This window comes from Sebastes umbrosus, chromosome 11 (genome assembly GCF_015220745.1).
Source record: "Sebastes umbrosus isolate fSebUmb1 chromosome 11, fSebUmb1.pri, whole genome shotgun sequence".
In the NCBI taxonomy this organism is placed as follows: domain Eukaryota; kingdom Metazoa; phylum Chordata; class Actinopteri; order Perciformes; family Sebastidae; genus Sebastes; species Sebastes umbrosus.
In genome coordinates this window covers 22871573-22885686 of record NC_051279.1, presented here as the reverse complement: position 1 = coordinate 22885686, position 14114 = coordinate 22871573, and the positions used below count along the sequence as shown (strand labels likewise).

The window sequence follows — 14114 nt, the reverse complement described above, 5'->3', positions numbered from 1 at the left end:
TCCTTTTCATGTACAAGGCTGCATCTGTTAATGTAGCAGGAGCCAATTCAATTCATAGCCACATAATGCATCCACATTATGTCCATTCCATTTTCCTTGAAGGAACTTTGATTTGAAGTCAAGGAAGTTTTAAGTTGAGGTATTTTTCAGAAAAAACTCATTTTCAAAACTGAAAATGGAAACATTCTTGGTATTATTTGCAAGATGAATGCGAGAGGAATGAAGATTGCCGTATATGTGAGCGTGTCTGTGTGTTTATGCGTGCCTTTGCACATGCACAAGCCATCCAAGCCTGATCAACCCTCTGCCTCTGGTGTCATAAAATGTGATGCTGCCTTGGGGAATTAGCCCTGTTAGCATATGTATCTATAATGCCTGTCAGGGTGAAATAGGGTTCAAAACAGCATTTGGAGGCGCGAGACGTGTACACAAAGAGGCTGTGTGTCTGAAATCGTGTGCCTGTGTCAAAAAAAAAGAGGCTCAGCGGCGAAGGATGAGAGATGGCAACATTTAAATGAAGTTTTTTTCCTTGCCAAGTTCTTAGAAAGTGTGGTTTGTGAGCACCGCGTTAAAAGCATTAATGTGTGTTATGTGCGTGACTGTTTTTATGTGCACACGCTCGCATGTCACATTTCAGACAACACGGCCATCCTTCCCAATCCCTTCCTTCATTCTTCCTCTCCTTTCATCTCTCCCTTTTCACTACAGCTGAAAAAGGTTCTTCGTGACCCTTTGATGCAGGATTACTGGATTAAAGTGCAGGGTAGCTGTACTAATCTGCCACATTAATCTGTTAACAAGTGTTTCAGCTGTGACATACAACAGTGGTGGCTGTGACACGTAGAGTATAGGGTTAGGATAACGTGTGACACTTTCAATGACACAAATTTTCTTAATTTCTGTCACTTCTAATCTAGCCTGCTTTGCGCATTTTAGCATTTTTTTTTTAGTAGACGCACATCTGGAGTAGCTGTGATAGGAACATCAGCATCTGGAGGATTTGTATCAGCTTGAGACCCTGAAACAGTTTTGACATTCAACCTAAATGGCAAGACTAAATATTTGACATTTGAGGAGATCTGAAGTTTACATCATGTGTTGGAGCTGGGTTTAGGAAGTTGCTGTGTTGCCAGAGCAAAGTGCTTTGTGTTTATCACTGTCAGCTATAATGCAGTCACACATAAACTTTCAAATGTTGTACATTTCTGTCATTTATCAGTTTTAGTCCAAATAATGCAGTTCAGGGTGCAAAGAGAACATGAAAAGATATTGCAAAAAATATATAAATCACTCAATGTCGAGTTAGAGTTCACAGAGGGCTCTGCTTGTGTTAATAGAAATTGAAATCAAGACACAATTATTGTTTTCCATCTGTCACCATTTTAGTTACCAAAGTTATTGGACTTTAGAACATTTGTATATAAAACAACATTTTAAATTATGTAATCATGTTGTTTGTGTTAAGAAAGAAAACTCAAATTGTAATAACTTTTTTCACATTACACTGATTAGACAGAAGCCATTCGCAATAAATCTTTCATATGATGAAAACACTGGATGGTAAGGTTTCTGGCAACGGTGAGAAAAGTGAGAGAGAACAAATTTCATGAATTATTAAAATATTTAACTGAAGCCATGACCTTTATAAATATTACTCTGCCTGTCTGACTGCAACATCGTTAAGCAAAGCTTTCCTCTGATTTAATGTCAAAGCTATCTAAGCACAGGGCTGTGCACTACTGTAGATGAGAGGCATTTTCTACATTATTATGAGATAATGTACGGTGTTTATTCAGATACATCTTGGAAACAAAGCTTAATGTAAAGGATGTTATACACTAGAAATACTATAGAAGGGTGAGCTTCTTCCAGGACCCCTTCAAGTCATCACACCCGGACCACACGGTATACCCTATAGGGTAAACAAGAACTGCCCCAGGCCCCTGAAGTTTTTGTGGAAGCTGATGGGCGTAGGCAACAAAACTACAACTTCTTTCAGTTTAGGCAAATAAGCAATTAGTTTTAGGCAACAAAACTACAACTTATTTAGGATTAAGCTAATAAAAAGGTTTAGTCAATAAAACTACAACTTCTTTAGGATTAAGCTAATAAAAAGGTTTAGTCAATAAAACTACAACTTCTTTAGGATTAAGCTAATAAAAAGGTTTAGTCAATAAAACTACAACTTCTTTAGGTTTAGGCAAATAAGCAGTTTATTTTAGGCAATAAAACTACAACTTCTTTAGGTTTAGGGAAATAAACAGTTAGTTTTGGGCAATAAAACTACAACTTATTTAGGTTTAGGGAAATAAACAGTTAGTTTTGGGCAATACAACTACAACTTCTTTAGGTTTAGGCAAATAAACAGGTTTAGTCAATAAAACTACAACTTATTTAGGTTTAGGTAAATAAACAGTTAGGTTTAGACAATAAAACCATAACTTATTTAGGTTTAGTAAAACAAAAAACTTAGTTAAGTTTAGGGAAAAACATTGTGTTTTGGGTTAAAATAACTACAAATACAAAGACAACTACACATTATTTGTTTCACACGGGATGCGAACGCTGACCTCCTGGGTGAAAACCCTGTGTTTTTTATGGTGCCTCGCACCCGGACCAAACGGTATACCCTCTAGGGTAAACAGGAACTGCCCTAGGCCCCTGAAGCTTGTGTGGAAGCTGAAGGGCGTTGCCTGGAAAACCCAATCCTTCCCATCAGGGTGGAGCAGAGCGGTCACCTCCTTCATGGCAAAGGAGAAATTCTCCCACAACATCAGCCAATTCAGAGGCATTGCCTACTAAACATGGAAGGGAAGGTAGTCTTCTCGGTGGTGGCAAAGCACATGAGCTACCTCCTGGCAAACAAGTAAATTGAACTTCATGTGTAAAAGGGATGGCATGCCCCTTTAATAGAGTTGTGTGGTGACTTTTGAGTCACAAATTTTGTGTCTACAAAGCATTATTATGACAAATATGATAAATTGGATGTGCTCGGCAGTGATTTGCAGTATCGTTGACTGCAAAACATGCATCACTATAACTCCAATGATTCTCTTGATACCTTCACTGTATGTTATTTCGCCTCATAAATCTATGAAAATGACATTAAAATATAATGTGTGTATGCATGAGAGAGAGAGAAACAGATGAACAAGCAAAATGTGCAGTCATCAGATTTTACACTATGCAGCTGGATTGTTTTTCTGTGTGTCACATCACTATAAACCCAATACCAACTGGGCCCTTCTCATGGTGGCCGCTGGCCATACAGTCATTAAATGTTTTAACAGGACCCTGGCCAGTGACTGGAGCACACTTGCTGAGTGGCAACGTTTCATAATTACCATTCAGAGTTACTACCCATGTTGTTTTACACCCCACCATAACTCAGCCATGTGCTGAGTGGGTTAAATCAGCTGGGTGTAAATAAGCAATATAATATACTGTATGGTGATATACAAGGAGTGTTGTGTGAAGTTATTTAGGTACATTAAGTCGTACGTCAAGTGTTTATTTAATACTGCAGAGCTAATCTGCTGAAAGTAGAATTGGCTTGTGGAGGCCATGTCAACGATTTGTCCATGCTTATGGTTTATAAGCATAACCACATTGTGTATTAAAACAGAACTACAACGGCTGCCATTTAGAGATTGATTATTGAGAAGTGGATTTGAAAGAATAAAGATTCTGCTCTTCTACAGACAAAACAAATCCCACACTGTACCACTGACCATGGCATCCAAAGCATTTCCAAGAACACATCTTCCTAGTATGTTTGAGCATTGGTGCATATCAGCAGTAGGGTGCAATAACAAATCATTAATCCATTAAGTTGTGGTGATAGAGGCTTTTCTGCTGTGAATATTAGGTGGTCAATACAGTATACAGATACATAGTTTGCAAAGTAAATAAGGGATACAGATCTTTTCTGATGATTTTCTTATAAGTGGAATACATGCAGAAGAGGCAACGTTTTCAATTATTTTGTTTTGTTTTTTCCATTACTCTCTCTGAGCTAAAAACCCTCACTAATATGGTTTTCTAGTACTGTCTCCCCAGACTAAGAAAAGCTTTATTCAGTTCAATAGCTTTTCCCAGAAGTGTCACAGCACTGAGAACATCTTGACATATTGAAAATGACATAACAGCTTCGAGAGAAACTGGAATAAATGATCTGCAGAACGTTAAAAATGGACGGTTTCTCCAGCATAGTGACTTCACAGCTGTTAAAAGCAACATATACATCCTCAACAAACCTATTTGCAGTTCCATTTTGCAATGAAAAAAAAAAATGGATTCATGCCCTGGTCTGCTACAGATTTCCTGTGGAGTCGAGAACTTGATTGCGCTGTATAGATTTTACTCAGAAATCCTTCCTGGAGGAGTGGAAAAGCTTTTAAACATGATGTTAGACCCTGCAAGTCTCTGGTAGACATGGTTGGCGATACTCCCAACTCTGCAGTGAAGAAAACACTGATGCAATGCATATCAACAGTGTCTCATTTGCCAGCAGGTTTTTCATGAAAAGATGCAGTGAATGAAATGTAGCTCTTTTTATTAACAAAATAAAAGCTTTATTGGTTCATTACTCAACTCCCTGCTGAATTTAGAGTCATTGCTACAACTTCTGTGAAAGAGAGAAGATTGGCAACAAGCCTTCATATCCTGTGGAATAAATTAAACAATGCACCTGTTTGCTTACACTATGCAGGGACTTGAATGAAAAAATACAAATGTTGTTGACAACGTAGTTCAGGTTCAGGGTTCATCTGAGCACAGGGAACCACGGGGGGCTGTTTGTGCTGTGATACGTATTGTTTTATTAATTGGGTTGATGAATACAATCTATACATATTTCATGGAATAGTATTTACATCATGTTACCTGGTGTAAACTGCACACTGGATTCCCCCAGTGTGTCAGGGTTGCTAGAATTGGATGAGCACATCAAATGGAATAAACAGATCAAAGTGATGCTGTTCAATGTAAATGGATGTAGCTGAGGTGTAGAGATGGAAATGGAGATCACAAGTCCTGTTTTTTTTGTTTTTCTTTTACAAACCAGTTCCCTAAAACTAAAATCCTGCAGCAGTACGGCAGGATGTGTGTGTGTGTGTGTGTGTGTGTGTGTGTGTGTGTGTTTGTAAAGGGAGAGATGGAGTTTGCTTGTCGAGAAGTGGGAGGTTATTGTAGTTTACTACCTGCTATCACTTCATCTTCAGTTGCGCTTTATTACATTTCTCTGGAACAACAGTCATTTATAACTTTACCTTTCATGAGAATGGCAGCGAGAGCCATTTATATGAGTAATTATACACACTTACAGTTGCATCCTTGTTTTACCTCACACTGATGGATGAGATGTAGCATCACTTCCGAAGTGTGGGTGTGCTCCGTCGGAGTTTGTGTGCCAATAGTGTATAAGGGGAAAGAAGGAATGTGTGCGTGTGCCTGATTATGAAAGGAAAAAAAAGAGACAGACACATATTCATATTTACACACACTGTCAAGCCATTTGCAACAGCAGAACCTAAATCTACTGGATTTAATGAAGAGCAAGAAAGGGGGATTCTAAATATTGTGTTTAATTTGATTTAGCATTTTCATGAGCCCGTGCCTCATCCTCAAATCACGTTAAGATGTTTAGAGTCGTTGGGGCTCATCCACTGCTTACTGCTTACACTCAATCGCTCGGCCCTCGCTGTTAATGAATGCGGGCGATTTCCATAAAATATTCTTAAAGAGGTCCGTTATTATTACCATAACGTTTCATCTCCCACCATAGCTAAACTTCAATCAGTTTTGCATTTGAAATGCATTAAATGTCTCCATAAACTCCCTCTAATCTCTACCCGAGTCATTTTTCTTCTTTAACTGGTATGTGAAGCAAGGGGGAAACTAATATTAAAGACATTAATTACACTGTTCTGTTTTTTTGTTTTTTGTCTCTCACTCTTTTGCCGCTTATTTCTGATTGGAAATTTCAGTCTCATCCAGTGTTTCAAAAACAAGTGTGTAATTATGTTGTTTATCAGAGCGTATAGTTGTATTCCTCTTATGATGTTTAGGGTTAATTACTCCAAGGCCTTTGATGCACAGGCTCACATGAAAACTGAAAAAAAAAAAAAAAACATTAATTTTGCACTCCAACAAACCTGTCTTGCTGTGCTGATTACTTTAATAGAAATGAGTGTGTAGCTGGTGTTGAGTTGTGGTATGATGTCTTCATTTAAAACACCGAAATCCACAGTATCGCTATGCAGTTGTTTAGACAGTAAACGATGACAGGTGATTCCTCTAGGGGACTGGGCAATATATGTTCTTGTAATCTTGCAGGCTGTTATTACGGCAGATCTTTCTTTTTTTGTGTCTACCCTCAGGTACTTTATTTAGTCTGTTTTAAACATTGCGTCTTGGGTAGAATATTATCGACTGCAGCTTACAACAACATTGATAAAAATATAGGAAATTGAAAAAGCTTCCGCAGATTAAACCAGTGATTTCTCCAAATTAAAAAGAAAATGTGGGCCCCATTTCTCCCTTCAAGTCAATTTTGAGTGCCTACTCTACAAATGAAAGCTAGTGTCAGGAATAAGCACTGCTGTTGGGGACCTGAATGAATCTCGTTTGTCTGTTGGTCAAGGTAGAACAACATCTACCTTAATACCTGTACAGGGATTATTAGGACAATTACTGCGGTAGTGATAATAATAACGATAATGAAGATGATTTAATGTGACATTTGTATTTTGAATCTTCTCAAGACCTTGAACTCTTTACTCCTTCTGAGCTTGTAAAATGTGTTCTGGCTCTCTCTGCCACACTTCCATTGTCTGGGGAGGTTGTTTACTTACCTGAAATAGTCTTGGGTGTTTCTCCTCTTCACCACCAGGTGTCAGTCTTGTGCCGTGTTTTGTTCATGAAAGCCTGAAAACACAGCTGTTGTATAAAAGATGCATAATTTCAATAAGTCACTTCCAGGAGGATGAATAAAAGCTCCCTTATTTATAGGAGAGTTTTTTTATGGATTTATGCGATGATGTAATGGGTCCCTAACTGGGTCTTGAAAAGTAGTCAGCAATATTTCTTACATTAAACCCGCAAAATTACATTAGACAATGATAAATAAATTGACGTCATGAGGATTTTACTTAACAAGAGTGGCATTACATGGATCTAAATTAACCAGCCTATTTGGGATTGTTTTGTGTTAAAGTCATACACATTGCTGTGATGTGCAGAGTTACTTTGTATTCTGCTGCACGTTCGTCTTGTTGAGCTTCTACAAAACAGAATGTTGAATCAAAACATTATTCATGTCTTTGATGCAATTCATACCATTTTATTACCTCTCTGTCTCTTTTTTGTCTGACTTGGCCTAGAGAAGTCTCTTTAAGCCTGTGTGAGATAGAATAAATGTTGATGTATTTACACCAGGATGACACCCATCACTCAACTTTATGTTATATTGCCTCTAACAAGCCCATTCAGGACACAATATCACACATTCGGATGAAACACAATGATTTATATGTCATAATGTCACGCTGAGACATGCTCTGAATCAGTGTCAAGAAACAGACATCTTCTCTGTGAAATCAGCCCACATTTCTCTTCAGATATTTGCAACCAGTGTGCTCGGTCAATATAGCTGTGTTATTTTCTCTATTTCCAGATGACCTGGAATCAAAGGCTGATGATGGAAACACTGAGGACAAGACCCCCCAAGACCAGCTAGCTGATGAGGTATGAACATACAACACTGCACATCATAGACTGTTATTACTGCAGCAAGCAATCACGTCTTTGTAAAGAGGCACACAGTATACTGTTTGACGTGACCTCTCATTAGGGCACACAGCAGGCACTGTTCCTGACATAATGTTGTGGGTTAGGTGCTTTGTCGCATGTCATTCTGTCTCTCATGAGACCCAGAGAATGATGATGAGTCAGCTCTAGTTTTGATGCATATATACATTTTTTTTTTATATTTATGAGCCAAAATGTCTATTTCAACTATCTGAAATGTATGTTTAAATATGTAAATGAGGCATAATCTAAATATTAAATATGCACTCATTTGCATACAATTCCAGAACAGAAATCTGAGCATTGGATAGAACAAGCTTAAAGAATCTTGTATCATTTTGATGAAATATTAGAGTTAAATGTTTTTACAGAGGGAACTTTTGATATCTCTTTGTATCACTCCATAAATCAGAAAAAAACAGCCATAAAAAAAAAGATAAATACATTTTTGCCATGTTTTTTGGAATAGAATATTCTATAAATCAGGCTATGAATGATATATGAACAAACCCCTCCGTAAATAAACCTTCAGAATATAGATAGGAATGAACCTGGAAAGTTTGGGGTATGTAAGTGCTACTGAAGTGGAGATTTCTGTATGTATGAGAAAAGAAAATTGAGAAAACTGCTTTAAAAGACATGTATTGAAAAATTCCACAAATTTTGCACTACAGGTGAATAGGGTAAAATTATTTAACTGATAGATACCACCATGAAACTTCCCCAGTTGATTACTTACATCAAGACAATTATTTTTTGTATTACAAGTTTTCTGAAATGTTATGTTTGAATATAGATTTTTGATGAATGTAGGAGAAATCTACAGATGCAAATAGACAACGTTTAGTACAATAAACACCTAAATGTGTATTTTGGATGTTTTCTTTTAACTAGTCTGAAAGAAGACATGTTCTGGAAGAAAAATAGCGCAAAGTCAACAAATTGACTAGTGCATGAAAAATGCTATTTTCGCCTTTGGGTGTCTCACCTTAGGATACAGAATTCATACGGATATCACCCATACAGTATGTTATGAATTAGTTTGATTCATATTTGCCAACTAATGTATTACTTTACATTATTTGTTGCATATTGTTTGACATGCCATAAAGTGTTTGAAAAAAAAACATAAATCTTTGGCTGCATTTGATTTGTAAGTGCTCCTGACTCAATAACATTGTCACTCATGAAAATGCAGGTCACAGGGAGAACTATTGTAAACTAGGCAATTACATTGTATGCCTGTTAAAATATTTAGAGCTACAGTATAAATTGTTTCTGTGGTATTATTGCATTACAGAATCCTGCAGATGATGATACAAAAGCCGCAGGGGAGAATGATGAAAAGGAAGGGGAGAAGGAGGTGGCTGCTACAAAAAACAGCACAGAAGAAGACACCTCGAAGGAAACAAGTGACGAAACAGAGGGAGGGGAAGCGAAGGAGGAAAATGCCAAGCAAAATGATGAAAAAGAGGGTGAAGCAGTGGAAGGATCTGAGGAGAAAGAGGAGGAGGTGAAGGAAGAAGTAAAGGAGGAGGTCACGGATGAGAGTAAGGAGGAGGTTAAGAGTGAGGAGCAGGGGTCCAGCAGTAGCAACAGTGATAAGAGCCAGGACGGTAAAGAGAAAGAGGATGGAAGCCATACATCTTCTGAGGGTAAAAAGGATGAGCGAGACAAAAATACAGAAGAAGAGAAAGACAGTGGAAAGGGGGAGAAAAGCAGTGAGGACCAAGTTAATGATGTAGACACTGGGGAGGAACAGAAAGGGACAGAAAACAGCAGTGACCCGGGGAAAACCCAGTCAGTTAACGGCAGAAGTAGCAGTAGCAGCAGTATCAGGGAAGAAGATGTGAGCAAAACAAAAGAGGGAGCCACCAAAGAGAAGAGAGAGGTGAATGGAGAGGTCAGCGGAGAAGATGATGAGGTGGAAAGTGTAGCAGAGATGGACATGGACGAGAATTCAGCCAAAGATGCCACAGCAAATGGAGAGAAAGGGGTGAATGGTAATAACGACAATCAAGATAAAAGCAGGAAAGGGAAGGATTAGGAAAGAAAGAAAAAAGTCGTTGGATGAGCAGTGCTGGAAATGGTAATACTATCTTAAAATAATGAAGGTGGCAGAGCAGATTCACAGAAAGCAAAAGCAGTAAATGTTTTACTAGATGTAGAATCTGCACTGGAACGAAAACAGTGTCCCAAATGTCGAGAAAGCAATAGAAGCTTTGAATGGCTGAATGATGTCAGGTACAAAAACACAATCAGAATTTCAGATATGTATTCAAAAAAACTATTTATCAAATCATTATTTATAACTATCATGTCTGAAACAGACAAAACAAATAAAAGCTATATATTCTTATATTTCATTAAGACATACTGTTACCTTTTGGGCTGCTTTATAATTTCAGTATACAATGTCTGTGAGCGCTGTAGTGAGTGATGCTGGGAAATTGAAATATTGTTACAGTCAAAAAAATATTTATTTTTAACTGGTATGATTATACCAGTTGCTTGTTTTTAAAGAGGGTTTTTGTATGTATGGTATTTTTTGTTTATTTCCCAAAGCAAGTGATATGAAATTAACTTTTTTTTAAAAAAGTACAATAAGATATGTGTAATATTGTAGCATACTGTATGTGTCTGAATATTATTCCAAATCATAATCACCCATTATGTAGTCATTACATCATATGCATATTTGTTTATTTACACCTATCTTCTACCATAAAAAATAAAATTACAGTGAGGCACCTTAACAAGATGCTTTAAGAAAACATACTTTGTTTGCTGTCACTTCATTGTAACACGACTGTAAAATAAAATAATAATAAAAAATAAATAAGTTTGATGATGCTAACTTTTTTGTGGCACTGGATATGATCATTATCAACTTTCCATTTATCTTCACTTCAGCTACTTCTGCTACAAGAATCATTTTAATGCATATTTGGTAAGTAGTACTTTTTTATTTCAAAAGCTTGTACTTTCACTACAGCACGATCATTTAAAAAATGTACTTTTGCTTTCATTTTAAGTAAGTTTAAGATAAAAGAAGGGAGCCAAGAAAATAAGCAAAATAAAACTAAATGGTCAGGCACCATATCTTAAAGAGCTCATAGTACCCTACTACCCCACTAGAACGCTGTGCTCCCAGAATGCAGCAGGGTTACCTGAGGTTCCTAGAGTCTCCAAAAGTAGAACGGGAGCCAAAGTCTTCAGCTATCAAGCTCCTCTTCTGTGAAACCAGCTCCCAGTTTCCGTCCGGGAGGCAGACACCCTCTCCACATTTAAGAGAATTTCCTATTTGATAACGCTTATAGTTAGGGCTGGCCCAAGTCTGGCTCAGGCTGCCTTGCACCAGCCCCTAGTTATGCTGCTATAGGCCTAAACTGCCGGGGGACTTCCTATGACACACTGGGCTCCTCTTTCCCTCTCGATCTGTATGCATTCATGTCCCATTCGTGCATTTTACTAACTTGATTTCTTCTCCGGAGTCTTTGTGCTTTCTCATTTCACAGGTATCCATGGATCGGGGGTTACACCTGCATCATGGTTGCGTCCGCTGCCGCTGCCCTGCTTGACGCTAACTACTACTCATTATTATCAGCCTTTTTATTATTAGTTGTAGTAATATTTCTATTATTATTACAGATTTTTCTATATCACTGTATTATATCCACTGCTATTGATTATTGTTATTAGTCCTATTTGTATTACTACTTATAGCTGTTGTGCTATTTTTGCGGCAGCTGTGCATCTCTCTCTCTCTCTCTCTCTCTCTCTCTCTCTGTCTCTCTGTCTCTCTCTCTCTCTCCCTTTCTCTCTCCGTAGAGGCAGATGGCCACCCACCCAGAGCCTGGTTCTGCCCAAGGTTTCTACCCGTTAAAGGGGAGTTTTTTCTTGCCACTGTCGTACCTAGTGCAGGCTCATGGGGGATCTGTTGTTGGGTCTCTGCTCTATATGAAAAGCGTCTTGAGATAACTTCTGTTATAATCTGATGCCATATAAAAAAATAAATTGAGTTGAATTGAATTAAATCATGAAATGAAAACGAGGGGATATTTTTTATAACATTATTTTTTAGTGAAACATTGCCTCCAAATCAAACACAAACAGCAACAGTGATGGCGTCCATGTTGCCAAGACAACTGACCCTTAGAGCTAAAGGCAAGCACATGTTAGAAATAGATGATGTTGGATTTACATGACAGCCTTCATCCGACCATGACAACATGGTGAGCAACACAATGTTTCTGTATTTCTTTTGTCAGTCAGAAGAATACATCTCCAGTATTTGTACTTGTCAGCCAGTCTTTTCATGCAAATCAGTAATTTGTGGAATTGTGTGCGTGGTAATAATGTGTGCACAACAACTCGATGCTTCCAGTAATACAGAAAAATGTGGCACTACGAAATGTACCAATTAATATAACAATAATACAATAATAACTCATTTAGGCCTAAAATCTAGTTTAAGGAACCAAGAGGCAAAGCTTAGCAAGCAACAATCTTGAACAATCTTCAATTGGAAAGACAGGTGAGACGAGATCTAGACCAGGATGTAGCTAACGCACCTCGTTATTTTGTTCAGTAATTTTGCCTCTCTGTTTTCCCATGAAACAAGGTTGCATAAAGCCACCATAAACTGCCTCCCACAGACAGGAAACTATATAGTGTGAACTGTGATCTAATTCAGTGCCTGTGATGGCCTTGCCGCCCTCTCATCCCTGCAGCTGTTCAAATTGGGATTCATGCAGTCAATGTGTTTGTGAGTCACCATCCCACGAGAGAGGGAGAAACACGGGTAAGAGAGAGGGTGAGGTAGATGGAGAGCGCAAAGAGCAAGAGACACAGAGAGAGGCAGAGGAGGCGGGGGCGGGTGTGTGTGTGTGTGAGTCATACGGCCTGACTGGTCGAGGTGATGATCCTCAAGGTGCTATTTCTAGAGTTACCATCAATTCTGTCTTATCTCCTCCACTGGCTCCTTTTAGTGTGTGTGTGTGAGTGCATGCGTGTGCGTGTGTGTGTGTGTGTGTGTGTTTGTTAATAACCCCCTGAGCAGCACTGACACTCTTCTGTGCTTCCCCCCTACCTAAATGACTTTCCTGATTGATTACAGTAAGAGCTTCTACACGGTGTAATGAAGGCTTAGTATGTCGCAACACCATTGACAGTTTGGAGTCTTTTATTAATGAAAACCAAGTCCTATAATTACTCATTCTTTCTCTGTTTTTCTCCATGACGCAAAGGGGACACACTTTATCTTTAGGAACAAAAAAAGACTTGCTTAAAGTATATTGAACTAACCCTGTATTTCAGGTACTTAAATAACCTGAGTAAGAGAATAAAAAGGTTGAAAAGGCAGTACAAGTACAAGAATAAAACTAGATACAACTGAGACAATAAAAACATTAAGTTGAGCTATTCAGATGGTCCATGTGATGGCTGCATAACCTTTATTTCTGAGCTCAGTATTGTTAGGTATAAAGTACTATCAATCATGAAGATATACTGACAATATAATATGTGTATACAACTTAAGTGGTGATGAGGTGATAATTTTTTCTGTTAATTTGCTATTGATATTTTTTTGAGGGTGTGCCAAACTAGCCGCTAGGCAGTGTGTTACTTGGTGACATCACCATGTACGGAAGAAAAGGCAGGACTTTCAGCAAGGCATTTCAGGCAGTTCAGGAGCAGTGTGTCTGTGGGGGAGAGTAACTCCCTTTGCTGTGGGCTTTGTAACTTTGCAGACCTTTTACTTGCACAGAAAAACTATATAACACAATAAAGGAAGGAGAAAAAACACAAAAGCATAATATGTCCTCTTAAAAGTGGCAGTAGGTAGTATATTTTTGGCATCATTGGGTGAAAAATCCATAATAACCTTTTAGCATATTGTAATTCAAGTGTTCTGAGAAATAACTAGACTTCTGCTCCTCATCATGGCTCTGTTTTCAGGCATTAAAAAAATATTATTTTACAGCTTAACCGTGCACTTCAACATGATTCCGAAAACATTCGAGGTGAGAAATAGGCATTAATGTAACAGAATATTGATTCATATTTGATCAGCGCTATCTAGTTTGACCGTTTGGTCAGAGTTCACGAGTGATTGACAGCCAGCTCTCATAGACAGCAGACCTCAGATCAGCTCTTACTGCTTGTTTTCCTCCTGTCTGTGAAATCTTGCAGATGCTGTTAGGAGCACCAGAGGACACAGAGGCACATGATTTTTTTTCAGGTTACCTGTTTCATGTACTGCTGTCAAGATATAGCGACCGTTTTATAAAAATAACTTTTTT

General features: G+C 38.1%; 1 protein-coding gene across 1 annotated transcript in view; it reads left to right on the top strand.

Annotated features, from left to right (window-relative positions):
* LOC119496520 (doublecortin domain-containing protein 2-like) overlaps positions 1–10634 on the top strand; it is a 28609-nt gene extending 17975 nt beyond the window's left edge. Inside the window, exons 8-9 of the mRNA XM_037783894.1 lie at positions 7676–7746; positions 9110–10634. Coding sequence (XP_037639822.1) covers positions 7676–7746; positions 9110–9856 — 818 coding nt within the window. The 3' untranslated portion in view covers positions 9857–10634. The remainder of the gene's footprint in view (positions 1–7675; positions 7747–9109) is intronic.
* Positions 10635–14114: the final 3480 nt, after the last annotated feature.